General features: G+C 35.3%; 1 protein-coding gene across 3 annotated transcripts in view; it reads left to right on the top strand.

Annotated features, from left to right (window-relative positions):
• The window catches only part of ADK (adenosine kinase), a 300,617-nt gene that overhangs the window by 74,601 nt on the left and 206,648 nt on the right, over positions 1–19,368 (top strand). For all 3 annotated transcript variants that reach the window (XM_075155352.1, XM_075155350.1, XM_075155351.1), the window contains one exon: positions 8,650–8,728. In XM_075155352.1, coding sequence (XP_075011453.1) covers positions 8,650–8,728 — 79 coding nt within the window. The remainder of the gene's footprint in view (positions 1–8,649; positions 8,729–19,368) is intronic.

Here is a 19,368-nt window from a genome sequence, read left to right as displayed (position 1 = left end):
TGTGGTACTTAGGGACATGGTTTAGTGGTGGACTGGGCAGTGCTAGGTTAACAGTTGGACTTCATGATCTTAAAGTTCTTTTCCAACCTAAACAACTCTATGATTCTATGATTCAAGACAGACCTGCACTGAGAAGCAGGAAGGTTAAAGAGAACTAAAATGGAAATCTTACTGTTGGTTGTGCTCAAAGCAGGGTTTTCTGCGTTATTTGTTCGTGAGGAAAATTATTATAGTTCACTGCATGTTAATAGGAGCTTAGAGTAGACGTATACTGTCTTCTTGGTCTACTTAAATATCCTGATGTATTTTTAATTTTTTTCTTGGTTTAAATTTACTGACTGGTTACTGATTTAAAAAAATTTAAAATAGCACAAGGGGTGAAGAAAAATAGATGTTTTAGCAGTGTAGTTGAATTGACATGAACCATTTATATTATTGTAAAGAACAAAAAATTGATTTAGATTGTGGTTAACAACTGTCACCATTGTTTTGGACTTTGTGTTAATAGAGAATATTACTCAGATAAAATGCTTCTTAATCTGAGTGATGTATGGAAACAATTAGTTTATAATTTGGTTTTGGAACAACTGTCTGCAAAACTTTCTGATATTTTATTGGCTCTGAATTGAAACCCAAACTTTGCAACTTGGTTAACTTAATTTTTGCTGTTTTACTGTTTTGATGTATTTATAGATAAAAGCACAAATTGTAAAGTTACTATAGTAAAATATTTCTTTCTACCAGGTGTGAGTGTGCATATGACTTTTTTTTTTTGTCAGCTCTTTACAGGCAGCTTAATATGATTTGCACTACAGTTTTAGATAATCTAAATTGTAGCAAAGATAAGGTCTAAGATCTCTTGATGACTGGATACTTTTAATATTAAAATATTCTTGGCAAATATTCTATTGAGTTAAACAAATTTTCACTTTGATGTGAGCTGGAGTAAGTTGATGCTTGTGAAACAGCAGTTTCAATTAGTGTTCACTAAATGTTTATTGACAGTTAACACCTGGTCTCTACTGTGACAAGTGGGAAGCATCTATTGTGGCCTCATATGATTGTTGCATAATTAGGATTATGATCTCTAACTTGCTTTTAATTTTGTAAATCTAGTCTTATTTTCAAAACTAGTCAGTGTTACTTGTTTTCCTGCATTTTTATTGCAGGACAAAGTTATTGATGTTAAAAGGATTAAGAAGTACACTATTTTCTAATATGAAAAACAACTTGCCCTTTCATTGGTTAGTTAGCGAGGAAATTTGGACACGAAGAATTTACTGGTAGGTCTCAGAAAGCATGTGTTCTTCCCATACTACTTACGAGATGCAAACAGAAAATGACAGTTTTTTTGGAAGTAGTATTCTTGTATACAAGCTGCCAAATGTATACTGGGAACATCAGGAGCAAGTGTAAATGTTTTTGTAATATTGCTGAGAAATAACAAAGGAAATGACCTCGTTTCTTAGTGCTCCAGAACATACTTTGGCGCATCCAAGGATGAAGAAGGTAAATGCTACATATTTTTCCTGCCTGGAACGTCTTTTGACGCTTATTGGCTATGCATAAGGGCAGGGAGCTGTTTCTGGCTATGGTGTTTTGCAACAGATACTATGGTGCAAATCCCTAGATGTATCCGCAAAATTTTTGAGTCTTGGCTGATCATTTGGAAGACCTTCCAAAAAGACGGTGGGGGAAAAGCATAAACTTGTAGTGAATTACTGAACTGACAGAAATTTTCTAATAGTATTTCTGATTACCTATCCTTGGATGAAACTGTAAAATGTTTTGATTAAAAATTTAATAGAGGGAGAGAAATTTTAGTCGTCTTGACCTATACTATAGTAATAATATATAATATATATTTGAGGTTCATGAAGGTACTCTGTGTATATATAATGTGTGTATGTATTTGTAGCATTTAGCAACAGTTAGGATCAGAAATGTAATCTTTTAATAATCTAGTGGTATAGTTTTTCTTTTCATTTTCCTGTATCATTTTGGAATATCAACAGTAAAATTTGCCTTGTGGTGGCTGATGCTTCTGCGTGTAATCATGTACATTTTTGAAATAATGTAGAGGAGGAAGATATCCAGATAATCTGGAATAAGGAGGGCTATTCAAGAACACTCGCATAAATTTGCCTGACTGCTGAGAAAAGAAAAAACAAAAAATTACTTTGAGAAATGTCTTTAAATCATGATCCTTAAGAGCTGATGTTTTAACCTTACATTTGAATGACTGTTACTTTTTCCATCTTGTTTCAATATGCCTAAATGCAAACACATGTGGAAAATGTTCTTTTGGCTTTTATCAAACTGACATTTAAGTGCATTTTTTTTCAACCTCGCTAACATTTGTGGTAAAATATTTCAAAGCTATGAATCTTGCAATTTGCCTATGCATTTTTTTTCCCCCTTCTTTCATATATTAACATTTGGTACTCATAATCCTAACCTGGTTGGAATTACTGGCTTTTTTCATTTGCTGTTTGTTTGGATGAGGTGATTAGGAAAATACTTCATGTGAAATTCTGGTTTGCAACAGTAAATACTTCCATGAAGAGTCACTGTTTTCTGAACTTTAGTAAATAAAGGAGAAAAATATGATAATTTGCTATATTCAATTGTAGCAATCATATTCCTAACACATTTCGCTTTCTGTTGTGTTATATGTCCATGGTGCTAACCTGTCTCCAATACTTCCTTTTTAGCATGTTTCATTCTTCCCCTCTACTCCCCTACCCATTCCCAAGCTCTTTAATTCTGTGCCAAGCTAATAAGGAGAAAAACTAGCTCTGGGTAAAGTCAGTCATTGCCAAGCAGCTGTTACACAGTTTTCTCATGTACCTCTCCGATTGTAGCTCATTTCTAAAAGGCAATATTTTTGCTCTTTCAGGTCCAATTTTAAGTAAGAACAACCAATTATATCTGCATCTCAATCTTAATTGGTTATACGTCAAAGACTAGGGATAAAATAGTTCATATATATAACTATCCTTTCTAGGGTTTGAACTTTGAACACCAAGTTGTACAATTTAGAGAAATTGGGTACACTTCTTAGAGTTAAAAATATGAATTACTTATCTTTTTACCCACAGTATTTGTCCTAAAGTATTCTTCCTTTTACTTCTGTTTAAAAATAATGCCTTGTGGTTTAATTATAATGTCTGAATCTTGAGACTAGACCTTTTCCTTAAATCTGAATTAGATTTTACTTAGAATCAAATTATGAGGGCTTCAGATTGCCTGCTAACACTGACCAGGGAAGGTTGTCTTTCTACAACATGTGCCCCATCTGCCTGGCTCTGTGGCTGCCTGCATCGTTCTGGCATTGGCCCAGGCTATGATGAAACTGAGAATGTGACAGACGACAGGCTTGTCCAGATGTATGCATAACTACTTCTGCCATGCCCTGCAAAACAATCAGGATGCAGGTTTGGCATTATTTAGTTGTTTGTGTTGATTTATTCCTTGAGGGTTTTCTTAAAAAATGGAAATTATGTTTGGTACTTTTTTGTAGCTTTACTGAGCTTTTAGTATTATTAAAACAGGTTGTATAATATGATGCTCACTCTCTCACATATTTTTTTCTTTAATTTATGGAGTGGTTTCATAGACATTCTGACACAGGTTACTTAATTTGAAGATTTAAGTAGATTTTAAAAAATGCAATTAAAAGGATCAAACATCTAACTGTTAGTGTATTAGTCTGGTTCTCTTCACAGCTGAATGTTTAAGCTATTGCCATGTCTTAATATGACTACCTCATAACTAAAAATAAATATCTGGGAAAGGTGTCAGAATCACCATTAATTATGATTTTTAATTAAAATCTAATTAAAATTCATCCAATAGCTTGAAAACATACCAAATCCTAGTCTACATTCCTCTCTAGAGGGATCAACAAAGGCTGCCTCCCCAGCCCCAACTTACCTCCAAAGAAAAAGAAATTACAGACTTATGTGCAACTTGCAACCTTTTATTGCTTATTTAAGAGGTTTCCATCTTAGTGGTTTTGAAGGTTTTTATAACACCAAACAAAAAAGTACTATCCATTGGAAATATTGGATTATTATTATACAGAATAACCAGATTTTTGTCTTAGATTCAGACTGTCATTATCTGACATACAAAAGCAAAAAGGGCAAAAATTATTTTTCTCTCCTCTCTAGCTGTTTTTGGCAGATGATTTTGTTTAAAGTGTAGCTCCCTGCTGATGTATACTGTTGAATACATTTTAAGTAATAAGCAGATATATCAAAAGATATCCGGGGCAACACACCCTGCTGAAAAACAAGAGATTACTTTTCTTTACTTCTTGCAGATAAGTAGTTTCTGACATATGCATCAGAAGTGGTTTTTCCTGGTGCTCTCTCTAAGACAGTTAAATGTTGGTGTTCTGTGGCCATTTTACTCTTCAAAAACGTTTCTTTGTAGTCTAATATAAGTTGTCCAAAAACTTAACAGCATTACTTGAATTGTTTTAATTTTTCTTACTGCAGCTCCATTGCCTTATGTTGTATGCCTTCAGTTGTAGGGAATGTTTTATGTGCTTATTTTTGTTGTTAGTTTGGTTTTGAAACCATGGTGAGCCAAACATGACTGCATTTGTTGCTGTGTAACATAGAACATGAAGATAGTCCCAGCTCAAAAAAGCCTCAGATTTTGTGTATAAAGTGAGTTATGAGAGATGGGTATTGATCCAGGAGAGGGTTGCCAGTCATTAGGCTGGAGAATAGCCTCAGGAAATCACACAGCCTTGCTGATGACTTTTTTTTAGACATTATGGTGAAAGATAGTCTGAAGGAAGATTTAAAGTAGATTGCCTAATATTCATAGAAAATTTTAGTAACTGGACATTGGATGATATCATGGGTTAGTGAGGGAAAAGGTATTTTTGTTGACCACTTTGCGCCCGGAAGGTGTTGTAAATCTGAGTGTACGGAATGAAGGATGGCCGTAATGCTTTGCAGGGCCTTGAAAACGTAGAGAAGTGGCTTCTGCTTGAAATGACTGAGAAGGGGCTAGAAGAGGGATGTGGAGAGAGGTGAGCTGGTCAGAAGGATAGCTGTCACAGATAATCTTTGCAGCTGTCTGAAGGGATTAGATATTAAGATAAGTGCATTTATCTGTATAGTAAGGGAAATCATGCTTTTTAAGAGATGCTATGAGAAGGAACAGTGTGAGGTTTAAACACAGTTTGGTAAGAGAAGATGAATAGTGATGCTTAGGTTATGAATGGTTTGAGTGACAAACAGCGTGGTGAAATTGTTAGTGATACTTACTGGGGGGAAATTCTAACAGCTGTCTCCAGTTCAAGGTAATGGTATGGCATATGCAAGAGGAGTCTGTACCTTTTAAAAATAAGCCTCCACCTCCTGTAATGTAAGGAGGTGTATTTTGTTTTTTTTTTTTTTTAAAAAAAGCATAAAATTTATTCTCATTCTTGTTTGTATTCTTTTATATACTAGCTTCTTCCATTACCTTCTTAGACTTTTTTTTTTTAATAGCCATTAATTCTGTCAAAAATGAAGCTACTGAAAAGGCTCACCTTTCAGTATCAAGTTCAATTAGGAGTCAATCCTTTTTAAAAAAGGGGAGGAAAAAAAGGCAACTGACAGAAGTGTTATTGCTTTTAGTATAATTGAGCAAAACATTAACATATCCTCTTTGGTCAGTGCTAGAGTTGATCAGCAGTATCACAGCTGAAAACATATGCTGCTGCAAATGCAAACTTGTTTTTGTTAAAATACTCTGTAATGTGGCGAACAAATTCATGGTACCAAAAATAGGGGCCCCTCTATATGGTGCTGATTGTGGGATTTATTATTCTGTTATTTAAGGTAATGGTATGTTGCTAGGTCAGGAGAAGGGTCACAGTTCTCAGATATAGCACAGCCTTAAGAAATACTCAGAAAGACCAACAATTGCAGAATGTGAAACAAAAATATTATTCACTCTTGCTCATAAGGTTTTAATTTTCTTGAATTATCCTAAGTGTGATAACAGCTTAGTCCTGAAGCACACACAGAAGCCCTGTTGTAGCATTCCCAGGCCTCAGAGCAGTTTCTACAGTTGAACTTCCTTCCTTAAAATTGAGAGTTTTATAAAAGCAAATACCATGTTTCTGAGGCATGCTGGAATGACAGTCTTCTCTTTGCAGGTCAGACATACAGCAGACAGTGACAAAGTCAGTGTTCTCACCCTGCCTGTGCCATCTGCTGACACTTTGAAAAATTTCCATGTAACTGTTCATTTTCTTAAGATAAAAAGCTATTGGCATTCTTAATTTTGAGGTCATTCTTGGTACAACTTGCTTATCAGGCTCTTGTGGATTAAAACAACACAATTTATATCATCCTTGTGATGTGTCATGGAAAATGACCAGCAAAAATTACTTTTCTTGTATTTGTACAAACTCGTGTTCTACTTCGTATAACAGACCTTTAGAGGTGTGCGTTTACTATCTTAATTCGAAGAAAATTAAGGTCTTTTAATGTTCAATCTCAAATAATGAAAGACAGTTGCCATTGTTTGTCTTATTCTATTAAGTAATTGTAAAATAATTTGTTCAGATTATTTCTTAGATTACATAACTGTCACCTTGAAATCTTCATAATACAGACAGTATTTCAAGGCTGTTTCCAATTTTTATACCGAAATTCAGATACCACCTATTTTATTAATTCAAACTACGAGATAAGTATTTAAATACATACTCATCTAGATTTAGAGCTGCTAATGTAGGTCATCAACTACAGTATACTGGGTTTATAAGGTTTAACATGCCATTAAATAGTACGGACATAGAAACGTTAGATGTCTTTAGGTAAAGGAATTAAAATATCAATTGGCATGCTTGTAGATATACAAGAATTCAAAAATAACCATGTGATTTGGGCAGTACACACCCAAATTGATTGAAAAGGTAAAATGTTAACTAAATTAAAGAAAAAATATTGCCAAAATACTTACGTGGTTTGTGATGGTTTGTATGTCTTTGCTTGAGAAGCAATTGTTAGGAGACCTGTTGTTTTTTGTTGTTTTTTCCCCACTCTTAGCTACTTACTATCATTTGAGGTTTCAATTGCTTGACATAGAATTGGTGGATAATTAGTAGTGTGGATAACTGTGAGAATCATATGTAGTAATTTAGTTCTTGATTCTTTCTAATTGTCTGCCCATCAGTAGTTTGCTAAGGTGAGTAGCTCATTATTCAAACATTTTAAATTGGAAAGTACTGTAGAAATAAAAATGCTCTTATTAGTAACATGGTATTGAAAATCAAAACCTTTTAAACAAACAAGTCATTATTTGACAAATCTATCCCCGAAGCCATTGTTCACATGCTATAAGGAGATTGGGATTGTGAGGGAGAGAGGAAGGGTAGGGTTGGCAGATAGCGTTCATTTTTCACTGTGTCTGAAATAAAGATGTGTCACTGTTTTAAAAGATGCTAGAGATGAATACAATAAAGTATGTTGAAATACATCTAATTGGGCAGGCTTCATTTGTTAAAGGTAAACATGTAAAGTTAGTAGACTTTAAGGGCGAATCTATGCTATTAATTAGTGTTGACCTTGAGGTCATTTTGAACCTCAAATATGCAAACAAATGTGCAAACAAGTAAACATTTTAACCTGCATGCAGGAGTACTTCTGAGTCTAATGCCTTCTGAGGTTGTTAATCCTGCTGTTTAATCCACTCACTTTGAAGTGTGCTTAGAACTTAAAGGCATGATACAGTATTTGTGCACAGCCTCCCTGCAGTCCTCACAACTTGCTTACTCTAGTTTTCTTTTCTGGGACACCCTTTTCTACAGCCTGTGACTAGAGAGAAGGCTGGTTTTTAAGCTGTGGTGTACTGTGATCAGAGATGCAAAAAGTCCCCTAGACAAGGAAGAGTGACTTATAGAATTTTATCTGTGTCTTAACCCTGAAATATGATCTGAAATATGAGGGTAGATATTTCTGTTCAAGTTTAAATATTTGTTTCAATGTTCAAACCTAATAATATATTACTGAATGTTACCAGAGTGTGCTATGTTTTCACAGTAGTATGATTTGAAGGATTTGAAAGCTCATCTGGAGACACTTGGCTTTTCTGTTATCAGATTTTCTCACATCCTAGTAGATTTGTTCATAAAAGTGCTTCACCTGTCAAAATGTACTATTTCATATGAAAACGTAAAACATAGCACCATTGTTTGGGTCAAGTTATTTTTGAAATAGACACCAATCTCCTCAATCTTCTCACTTAATTTTACATTCTGTTTCTACCTATAATAAGATGGAATAAGTATCTGAATGTCTTCATTTATATAATTTTTCTTCAAGCATATATTTTATCAATCTAACAGTTCATTGCAATCAAGCTTGTGCTTCGGATAATGTTTTTTTCAGTTATTTACTACACTTGCAACTTTCAGGTAAAGGATTCAAGTTAATGTCACACTTTGCTTTGTAATTTGGACAAAATGTAAATAGTTGTTTCCAGCTTGCACCATATGTAACAGCTAATGTATCTGAATTTCTTGTTTTCAAATAACATGATGTAATCTACTTTTAATCTCCATGTTTTCTTTTGAAAACAAACAAAAAATTTAGAGTTTAACTTTTTTCTTCTCTACCTTTTTTTTTTAAACAGATTTGAAGAACTTGTGAAAAAGTTCAAAGTAGAATATCATGCTGGTGGTTCTACTCAAAATTCCGTTAAAGTGGCCCAGGTTTGTTCTTCCTTTATTGATAATTTGACGCGTTGAGTTTGAATCAACTTGATGCTCTGTATTGTCTATGTTCATCATGAGCACTACTGAGTGGTTGCTTGTGATTTTGTTGGTCAGATTATGCTTGTATTTTTTGACATAATTTATTTTTAAGTTACGCTTCTTATTCTTTTCACACACTTTCTGTTAAGTTTATAGTTACAACTACAATGTACAACTACAATATATAGAGTGGAAGGGGGGTTTTAAGGAAGATTGAGCCAGGCTTTTGTATGGTGAAAGAGTAAGAGGTAAGGACAAGGTCCCTAGCTGCAGTTAGGAATCTTCCAATGAGGAGAAAAAAGTCACAATGAGAATGGATAAACAGAGAAGTTGTTGAATCTCTGTGCTTGGAGATTTTCATAACTTACCAAGATGAGTTCTTGGGCAACCAGATCTAAATTTGAGGCTGGCCCTGCTTTGAGTGGTGGGTTGTACTGGAGACCTGCAGAGGTCCCTTCTAGCCTGCATTGTTCTGTGATTCTAACCACATTTACTCTGTAAGAACTTGAAAGCTTGTCCATAAAAGATTGAAATGTAAAACTTTTTTGTATACAAGGATAATTTTTCTGACTATGGATGTGATGAAGAACACTAATGATGAGTTGAGTTTCAGGTATACTAGCTTTTTTATAACTAAAGTATGCCTTTTGTCACAATACTCTTAAGCATATACCTGTGTGTATATTTTTAGATTGTGATAGATGTTCAAATCCTATAAATAAAAATATACAAACTGTATTTATAACCTTTTTGTTAATGATCCTGGCTTATTAACTTCCAGACTTACTATATAATTAAAACTTACTGCCAGATAGCATTAAATGAACGTTTGGAAGAAATTAAGTTAAATTTAACAAAGGTTGCCCCCACCAATAAAAAGGAAAAATTAATTCTAGTAATAATCGCTGCTCCTTTGTACAAAATAGTTGCTGCTGCTTTGTTTTCATTTTCTGAAACCCCAGATGTCTTGAAAATATTTGTGATAAAAATATTTCACAACAGAGAGAAATCTAAGTTGCGTGTGTTTTGTTCTATATAGCATTATAATTCTGAAATGGTTATGTTTTTTACATATGGCTTTTAGAGCTTTTCTGCTTTTTTTTACTATATGGTCAAGTGAATTTTTTGCTTCTGACACTTAAAAAAACCTTCTTGATCAGGAGAGCTCGAGTTATTGAATTAATTCTGTGTCGGTATGACTGTTGCTTGACCTATGGGGATGGTGTAGAGGTGGAACGCTGGTGATCTCTTCCATGACAACTGATTAGAGGTCAACTTTTTGGAGGGAGTTCTGCAACTGCTTATTACTTCAGAGGCATGAAATTCTGCTTCCATTCCTACATCTAGATGGAGGAGTTTTAGAAGCAAATGCATATGGTAGACTCAGAGTTTCTAAACTTTGAAGTGTTCAGAGAGCCCAGGATTTTATTTCCATCACTCCTTGAAGTGACCTCTTTGACATCAGCTAATTTATTAGTAAACTATGTCTCATACTTAACTGCCTCTTAATACTGAACAACAGGTGTTGCCCAGTAATTTTACTATGAAGTACACAGAACCTACATAGAGTCAATGAAAAAGATGAAATTTAAATCAATGAAATGTAGACGTTTCTATGTCAATGCTCCTTTCTTATACTGATCGGGTTTTGTCAGTGAACTTTTCTCTTTACCTTGGCTCTGAGTTGAGAGCCTCATTCAGCTCCAGTTGCCATCTGGAATTGTATTTGTCTCCAGAAGGGTTGTCATCTCCTAGTTTTTGTTTCAAATAAGATAGAAACTTCAAACAGTTGTGCATGAATAACATAACATCACTAAGAGGCTTTAAAAAGAGGGATGGCAGGGTGAGAGAATTCTCAAAATGTTGAAAGAAACTGTTATTCTGTAAGCTTTAGCAGAAGAAAAAAACATGAGGATAGAAAAAAATAGTTTAAATGTAAATCAAAAATTAAACTAGAAATTCTGGAAGAATTTTTGCAGCAATATTCATTGGCATATTGGAGAGAATAAGTGTGTAAGTAACCTTAGACCTGAATAACTTAAATATATATTTATTTGTGGAAAGTAACAGGAGAAAGAAAAGACTGATTTAGGAAGCCTGACTGGTGGTTGAGAAGTAAAGGACCAATAAATAAGTTCAGAGCTCTGAGGTAGTCACAGTCTATGTGAATGTGGATTCTCTGCAAGAAGACCTGTGGGGAAGAAATCCTAAGAATACAGCTCTTATTAATTTCTCAACTTGTGTTACTTTATGGGAAAAGCTTGAAAAAGTATGCTAAAAACTGAGAGATATAAACTAAAAAAGTTTGTTTCAACTGTTTAAAAGTTGGTGAGAAATAATGGCATGTTAAAGAAAAGCATCCTTGGAAACCTGACTGCAATGGAATACAACTGTCTGAGTTGAATGGCTGGAAATGAACAAATGGCCTCTGAAGTCTGGCAGTTGCTTTTTTAAAAGTTCATTTCTGAGTGGGAAGAGTGTGTTATTAAGGAGTGTAGTAGGAAAACTGGAGAGCAATTAGTAAAATTATTGGAATAATAAAAGGAAGAATGTAAGAAGCAACTCATAAATAGGGTCATTGAATTGTTTGTTTCAAATAGTCTGCTTCTTTAAGGATCAGAAAGGCAACACTATATTTAAACAAAAATACTCAAAGGCAAAATGGGTAGGAAAAATCTAATGTGTTTAAAAAGGAAACATGAAGCTGTCATATGCTTGCTTACATGGTGTATGGTGATCATTCTGTTATACATGCTTATATATTTGGGATATTTCTTTTGTATCTGTAAAGATAGTGAGATCTACTCAAGAAAGAATGTGTATCTGTTCCTGAAAAGGATAAGCCAACTTCTTTAAAAAAAAAAAAAAAAAGAGAGAGGAAAAAAAAGAGAAAGTCTTAGAAATACTATATTTATCATGTGTGAGAAATTTGAGATGGTAATCACAGAAAGAGGCAGTAGGAAGAAGCTCTGAATTATGAAGAAAACTGGGAAGAAAATGAAGCTAAAATCACAGGGTTTGGAACAAAAATTTAAAGCAGCATCAACTATAATGGAAGTGAAGATTTTAGAAGTTTACAAAGAATTAACCAGAATTGCAGTCAAGCTGAGAAGAGTAGAATTAGATTTTCTTTTTCTAGCATGTTAACAGAAAGGAAAGATCTGAAGTGCAGCCTTGAAGGAAAAATTTGGCAGGTAAGGTACTAAAGGGAATCTTGGTATTTTTTCAATATTGTCTTGCAGCAGAGCAGAAGTAGAATATGTGACATGCTGCAGGAGTGAGCAGTGGTTGGAGAGCATTGTGAGAATCAAAAAGCTGAATGTTGACTGCCCAAAGCAGGCATTATGTGGACAGGGTATCTCAGCAGGGTCAGAAAAAGAAAAAGGTCTGGACGTTTTGGGGACAACAGAAAGGATTTTTTTTGAAGAAATGCTTCTAATTTACGATGGAGAAGGCAGATTTTTGCAAAATGAAATGCAGAAGCAGAGTCATTAGAGGGAAAGCTCTGTAAAAGGAAAGGAAGGAGCAAATGAAAAATTATTTTGTTGCAAAAGAGATACAGAAAACTGTTGGATTAAAAATTGAGAGGATGGAAGATAAATTATAAAGGGGCAGAAACCTGGAAATACCACACTCTTACTTTTCAAAGTACAATAATATTTTTTAAAAATACCTGAAAATGGTGCAAGGGAGTACCAAGAGCAATATAAAAGTAATAAATAGCAGTACTGAAGCCAGTGAGATAGGATGTTTATGTTCCAGTTCTCTGGGATATTAAAGTTGTTTAATTTTCCTGTTTGCTTTAGTGATCTTGGCATTGGGATTATCCTTTTATACTAACTTTTAGTTTTGCTTTGAGTTTAAAGTTGAAGTTATGATGCATGCTTAAGAACAAGGAGGAGAGTGGGGGTATCAAATTGAAACTGCAGTGTGCTGCTCTGACCTTTACTTGTCTCATTAAATTTTGGCTTTATATCTAATATGATATGTGACATCTTGCTTTAATCTGAGCTCTTGCAATCCCTCCAAATGATTGGATCCGTTATATTAAATCTGTAAAATATGCATACATGTAACTTCATGCAGTTCATAAATAATGTATTGTTCTAGAGTTCTGCCAACAAACTAAATGCAGATTTGTGAAGACAGTATTTTACTACTTCTCAGCTTCCTTCTGTAATTTTAATTAAGACTGTGCCTGTCTAGCAACAGACATTGATCTGGAAGGAAAAAAACCACCTGAATCTTTTAATAGGGCTCCTGACTTTAAAGTATCTAAAACAGATAGCTTGCAGGCAGGGCAAGTATTGCTGACCAGCCCATATTTGCATGATTTTTATCAGTGTTTATTTTGACTTTGGAGTGCTGAAGTTAGAACTGCAAGAAGTAGTCTTCGAAGTTTTATCTTTCTAACTCAAGTGCTGGATTTCAAGTCTAACTTGATAGAAATTTATAACTTGGATTTTAAACAACACAACCTTGGCAACAAACAGCACATTTTCGTTCTTGTTTTTCTGGAAGTGCATATAAAGAATGCCACATTCTTCATCTTCAGAATGAGTGCTCTTGGTTTATGCTCAATTTCTTAATAGCTTATTTTCATTTGAACAATTCTGCTATTGCTGTGGATCTAACTTAGCAGTTAGAGCGTGCTATATTCTATTGTTTATCCATCCTCAGAAGAATTGTGAAATTCTCATTACACAAGTTTTATTACTAGTGATGCCATGTGAACTTGGAAGAACATAGCTTCACATATTTCAAGTTGAATTTGTAGGACTGGCAGGTAAGGGAAAAACATAAGTTACAATTCTCAGGAAGCTTTTATGTAGATACTCTTGGGACTTCACAACGATGTTTTTATAATACATACCTCAGAAAATCATAATGACTCCCTGTTTTTTTCCATACTACCTCTTGCTATCTAATCATAAGCTTTCGGTTTTTTGTGGTAGTGCAACATTTTTGCAAAAAGCCTACATATTGATGATAGATATGTTAAAGAAGCTTGGTTTTAAACTACAGTATGTGTTTATTTACTTTGAATAATGTATTGATTGGAATGACTTTTAAATGAGGGATAACACTAAGAGAGAATAATATGATGCTAAATTATGTTGAGCACTTATGTCCCACTGTATGTTAGGGAAGTATGACACTTTCCCAGTATCAGCCTATATTTCAAGGGCTTGTAACTTCATTCCAATTTTTATTCTTCAATGATGATTAACTTGATCTGTTAATCTAAAGTGATTGTGCTTTTTTAGCATTCTAATAAACTGACAAGTTTGAGAATTTAATTTAGAAAAATGAACAGATTCATGCTTGTTGATAAAAAGCAGTATGTGTTGAAGGCTTAGATGTCTTTTAAATTTTTACTATTTGTTATGTGAGTAATTAGCCAAACCTTGGCTTTATATTAAACATATGGGTCTGCTGGGTCATGTCATGCTTAATCCAAAAATAGTCTGTAAAATTACAAATTTATCTATGAAAAATACTTGCAGACAGAACTGCATTTTTTAAAGAATTTTTACCTCATTGCACCTGGTTCCATGCTTTTAAAATTAAGTTTGTACATATTTGCAAAGTAGTACCCTTGGCTAAACATTACTTATTGTATGTAATCTACAAAGTCCATCACACATTAGCTCTTCACTGTTGAGTCATTTAGTGATTTCCTCCTCACTTTCTTATCGTTCTATGTAAATGGGCATATAACTGTAATGAATTTAATCTTTTCTTCACTTGTGAAAATTTTTGGATTACTTCTATACAATTGATTAGACTGAGGCATAGCAGGAAGAAAGATTTGGCTTGGGAGCAGGCCTCAATACATTGAATATGCCCAACTAGGAGAGAGGTAATGGGAAAGTTGTCAGGGAGGTCGCTCCAAGCATGCTCTCAATTTTTTGACGTTGATGCAACTTTGCAGGACCTGTCATTGGTTTATGGAATCCATCATGCCATCAACTAGAAATGTTCTCTGTTCTGCTTATTGTGTGCTTAAATTGACTTATGCCACAAAGACCTTTCTCCAAAAACTGTTTCTGGAATAGTGCTCCCAGAGGGTGCAAGCAATTCCCCTAAACAACTTTTTCGTCCTACTTAGTGAAGCAGAGAACATTTAGCTTTGTATCTTTTCGTTGACCAAAAGGACATAGGTAACTTTTTTCCAAGAAAGGTAGGCTCTGTGCTTTCTGAACCATTTGGGTCAGAATCTTAAATTCCTCAGAGTTAGTTTTGGCCTTATGCTCAGTATTCCTTAAGCAGCTTCACTACATCCCCCTACTCAGATGAATGTGGTGGCCCCAGCAAACATATGTTTCCAATATTTTCAATAGTTCAATCCAGCTTTCAAGAAAAAGTATGAAAAAGCTCTCTAAACCATTTTCTGTTTGGTATGGTTTAATAAACTTAGGGGTATAGCCTCACCTTCTCTGCCAGAAAACAATCCCAAGGTATGCGTGTTGTTCTATGCCAGCTCCCGCATGTTTCTGCCATGCCGTGCCTGTGTAGCATTCCACAAGCGTGGTCTCCTGTCAGTGACAATGCCGGCATCCTGTGCTGTCCTGCAAGTGTACGTACCTGTTTCTCAAACCTATTGAATGTAAAAGAAGATAAAACAGAGTGAGTTAGGACTTATAACTAAATTTTTCTTATACCTTGCTAAAGTTTATATGCTACTAGCCAGTAAACTGAATCTCTTCAGCATCTATCCCCAGTGCTGTGGCCAGTTCTAATGAGTGAGACTTGTTCTGGGCGAAGGAATAACAAAACATGCTTCAGTGCTGACAAAAATAGTTGTTTGTCTCTGGAGATAAAACAATGATTCTTCCCACTCTTGCAAAGACGATGTCCCATTGATAGTGTCACGGTGGACAGTGTCACATGCCAGTGACATCAATTTCCTAAGTTAGTTATGCTCTCTAGGGCACTCTGTCATTCATGTGCATTTCCAAATTAGCCTATGTCAAACACCACAGGGACGTGTCTGCGATTCTGACAGAACAGACAGCCTTTCCTCTTCAGAATTATAACAGGCAGCTTGGGAAGCTGGTGTAATGCCGAAGCTGATTGGTACAGATATGAGAGAAATTCTGTAGTATTTGAAAGCTGCCTAGATTTTTTTGAAAGCCTTAGAGAAGATTTCTAGACCTTTTACTCCGCTGTACCTAAGATCAATTTCAAAGCCTTATTCAGAGCTACCTGAAACAGTTCAAAAAAGCAACAAAACCACTTTATCATTATGGCAAACTCTGCAAAATTCTAAGCAAATTTCCCCCAGGTTACAAAGCTGGGTACTTCTCAAGCTTTTTTTTGTGCTTGTGAAGGAAGCCCATACCTTGTTTCTATAGTTATGGGTCAGATGTTGAAAGTAAATGACGCAGCAGTGTGCTGGAGGACCTAACTTTTCAAGGTTACTGATAGTGAGGCTTTTTTCTGCACACTGGTACTGGTTGCATACTAGGAATAACTGTATACAACACTCTGTGTATATTCATAGGCCTGGGAATATAGTTTCAGCAAACACCAGGATGGTCAGAAAATGAAGCTCCAAAGAACCTGTGGCATTTTTTCAGATTCTGCAATGCCAGGTCCCTAAATTTGTCTTCTTGAAAGTGAGGCAGTTTCAGTTACACCATTGTCAGTCTACAACAGACTTTGTTATGACAGATGGTAACTGTTAAACATTGCAAGACAAATGTCCTTATGTGCATCGCTTTGGCATGGAATTGAGTGGCTGGCTGCTGGTCACATGGACTTGCCTGTTTGATGCACCAGAACCAAACCACTACTTCTTCACGTCTTGTTCCTGGCCAGCAACATCAGTAGGATTGTGGCAAGAATGTCTTAGAAGTACGTCATGTCTGAAATCACTTTAGAAAAACAGTAAAAAGAGTTGTGCAATCACATTCCCCCTAAATCCATTCAGATAGAACCTTGAAACTCTCTCCTTCTCAGTGTGTGTGAGTGAGCTTCAGAGTACATATGCAGGCTCTGTTCATCCATCCAAAATTGTAATTTATTTAAATGATTAAAAACTGTTTCCGTATTCCAGAGTCATCAAACATCAGCCACCCACGTGGAATCAGAAGGCATTATATAAGTGGTACCAGTTGACTCTTCCTGGGAATGCAGTTCAGCTGCCTGCTGCTTGATTCAGCTTCTATGCCCGTTTAGCTATGTTAGCACCATTATTTGGAGCTGTAAGAATTTGTCAGTTTTTCTGCAAAAGCAATGAAGGAATCTGGGCTCTGTCCCTAAGCTAATGTCCAGCTGAGTGAGTGGACTCAAACTTCATTGATTTTTGTTTTTGTTTTCCACTAAGCCAACGCCACCTCTAACTTGTAAGCCATGCTATATAGGAGAGTGAGATTAATTAGTACATTCCCTAATTTATGCTTATCCTGAAAATAAAGATGTTTCTAGGTAACACAATAATTGGTGAAGGCTGGGATTTATCCTGAAGAAATAAACAGCTGGAAGTATCAGTGAGCCACATTTAGGGTACCTGGTTCCAAGGGTGCCATGCTGTGAACCCTCCAACCTTTTTGTATGCAGTGCAACAATGGGACTTTCTCAGAACCTTTCACTCTGTGAGGCTGTCCATGCAGTGGTGGGCTGTTGGCACTCTAATAGTTGACTGACATTTACTTGACTTCTTCCCATTAGTTGACACTGGAAGGAGAATGACTGCTTGATTTGGCAATCTCAAAAGAGAGGGTAAATCCCTGTGCTTCACTGATTAATTTGGCATGCCACTCAGGTCTTGGGAGCTCGGGAGCTATTTTATCCTTAGCAGCTCAATAAGTTACATAACTACATCTTTAGCAATTAATTAATGTTAAGTGATGTGATCCAGTGGGGAGTTAATTGCCCTGGAAATCTGAAATGCCAAGTTACAGGAGTTTCTTGCACATCTCTAGCATACTACCTGTTGAAAGCATACATTTTTTTTTTTTTTCCTGAAAAAGGACATTGAAAATCTTGCTGTTAGCTAATAACTCTATGCAGGCTTTATAGTATACTATTCCTGGAGACCTAGTGCTTTCCTCAGAAAGTTTAAATATATTAGTATAACTTCCTTGCACATTTATTAGATATTTTCACGTTTGTTGCCTAAAACCATTTTTTCTCTCTTTCAATAACTTGTGCTCAATCCAAGTGCATATTTGTCTGATTTTCTACTTTTGAGTTCTGAATTTGACTTTGCTGCTAACTTGCATTGTAGCTGTATAGTAAATTAGTATAAATTTCTCTCATGTATATGATGGAGATAATACAGAATAAAAATGTAATATAGGAATTTACCTAGTCTTTTTAAGAATGCAAAAGGATAAGGACTGGTAATTTGTTTGGTTCATCAGAAGGTACAGTAGTGCTTTTTTTTCAGGACCCTGAGCATGATTTCAAAGAAACATGTAGGATTGCCTTACCAAGCACATCAGCAGACTGTGTTTCACTGGCCTCTGCAGTGACTAGCATGATGTGCTATTCCGTTCAAAGAAAGGATATGGGATAACGCAGTGAACTCCCAATAGGGAAGTTTTATCCTAGGACTATTCCATCAGCAGTTGACTTGCATCCTGACCCATTAGAGTTCATTAGAGACCCATACCTGTAGGTATTATTATTGGTATATATGTCTAGTCCTTTTCAAAAAAAGAACTTTCTAAAATTTGACCTCATTGATATGCGTTGAGTTTCACAGTTTAATTATTCTTGCTGCAAAATAGTAGTTACATGGATTTGGCCTGTTATAATCTTAAACAACTGTAGGAGAATATTTACCAGACTATTTACCCCATATTTCTGGTGTTCTGTTCAAAACAGTCACAAGACCTTAAAGGAAAAATATGCCTCTTGTATACTCTGACTTTGTTAAAGCATAAACACATATGCAGCAGCTCCACTTAGTTTCTTGTGATGTATCTACTAAAGCAAAGCACTGAAAGTTGACAGTTTTGTATTCGCTTCAAATGCTGTGCTTGTGTTCTGCTTTTAACTCTGAGATGGTTTTCACTTGTGAGTGAAGGAAGGGTCCTGTATGCATAATAGCTAGATTCTGCATACTGTCCCTAGCTGTTCACAGTATCTACCTTAGACTCTTTCCCCCATCCTCACACATGCCACAGTATCGGGACTAGCTGAACAATGTTTCAAGTCGTCTTGCATTTCTTTTTCCCAAATCAGTATGGATTTGCCCTAGGAAACAAAATAAGTTAAGTCAACTTGTTTGCTTCTACACACACATTTTTGTATTGTCCTTTTTTCTAATGAGAAGACCACTCTCATTTACTAAGATCTTTAGGAGTTAGATGCGGACATTTTAGAATTGTAGAGTATTTACTAGTAAAAGATATACTTTATATTACATACTAGTCTGTGTAAGAAGAATTAAGTTTAGATATCCTAGTAAAGTGAAATGAGTACACCCAATTATATTGAGTTTCTTCATGACTTTACAGTCTGACTAATGAATTAATTCAAGAAAATTGTTTACTCTTGTTCTGTCAGCGGTAGCATTAATGCGTTGAGATATATTTGTAAACCCTAACAACACAAGTCTGTCTTTCTCTATCATTATAGTGGTA

This window comes from Calonectris borealis, chromosome 7 (genome assembly GCF_964195595.1).
Source record: "Calonectris borealis chromosome 7, bCalBor7.hap1.2, whole genome shotgun sequence".
Taxonomy (NCBI): Eukaryota; Metazoa; Chordata; class Aves; order Procellariiformes; family Procellariidae; genus Calonectris; species Calonectris borealis.
Note: the sequence above shows the minus strand (reverse complement) of the source record. Positions and strands in the feature narration are given on the sequence as shown.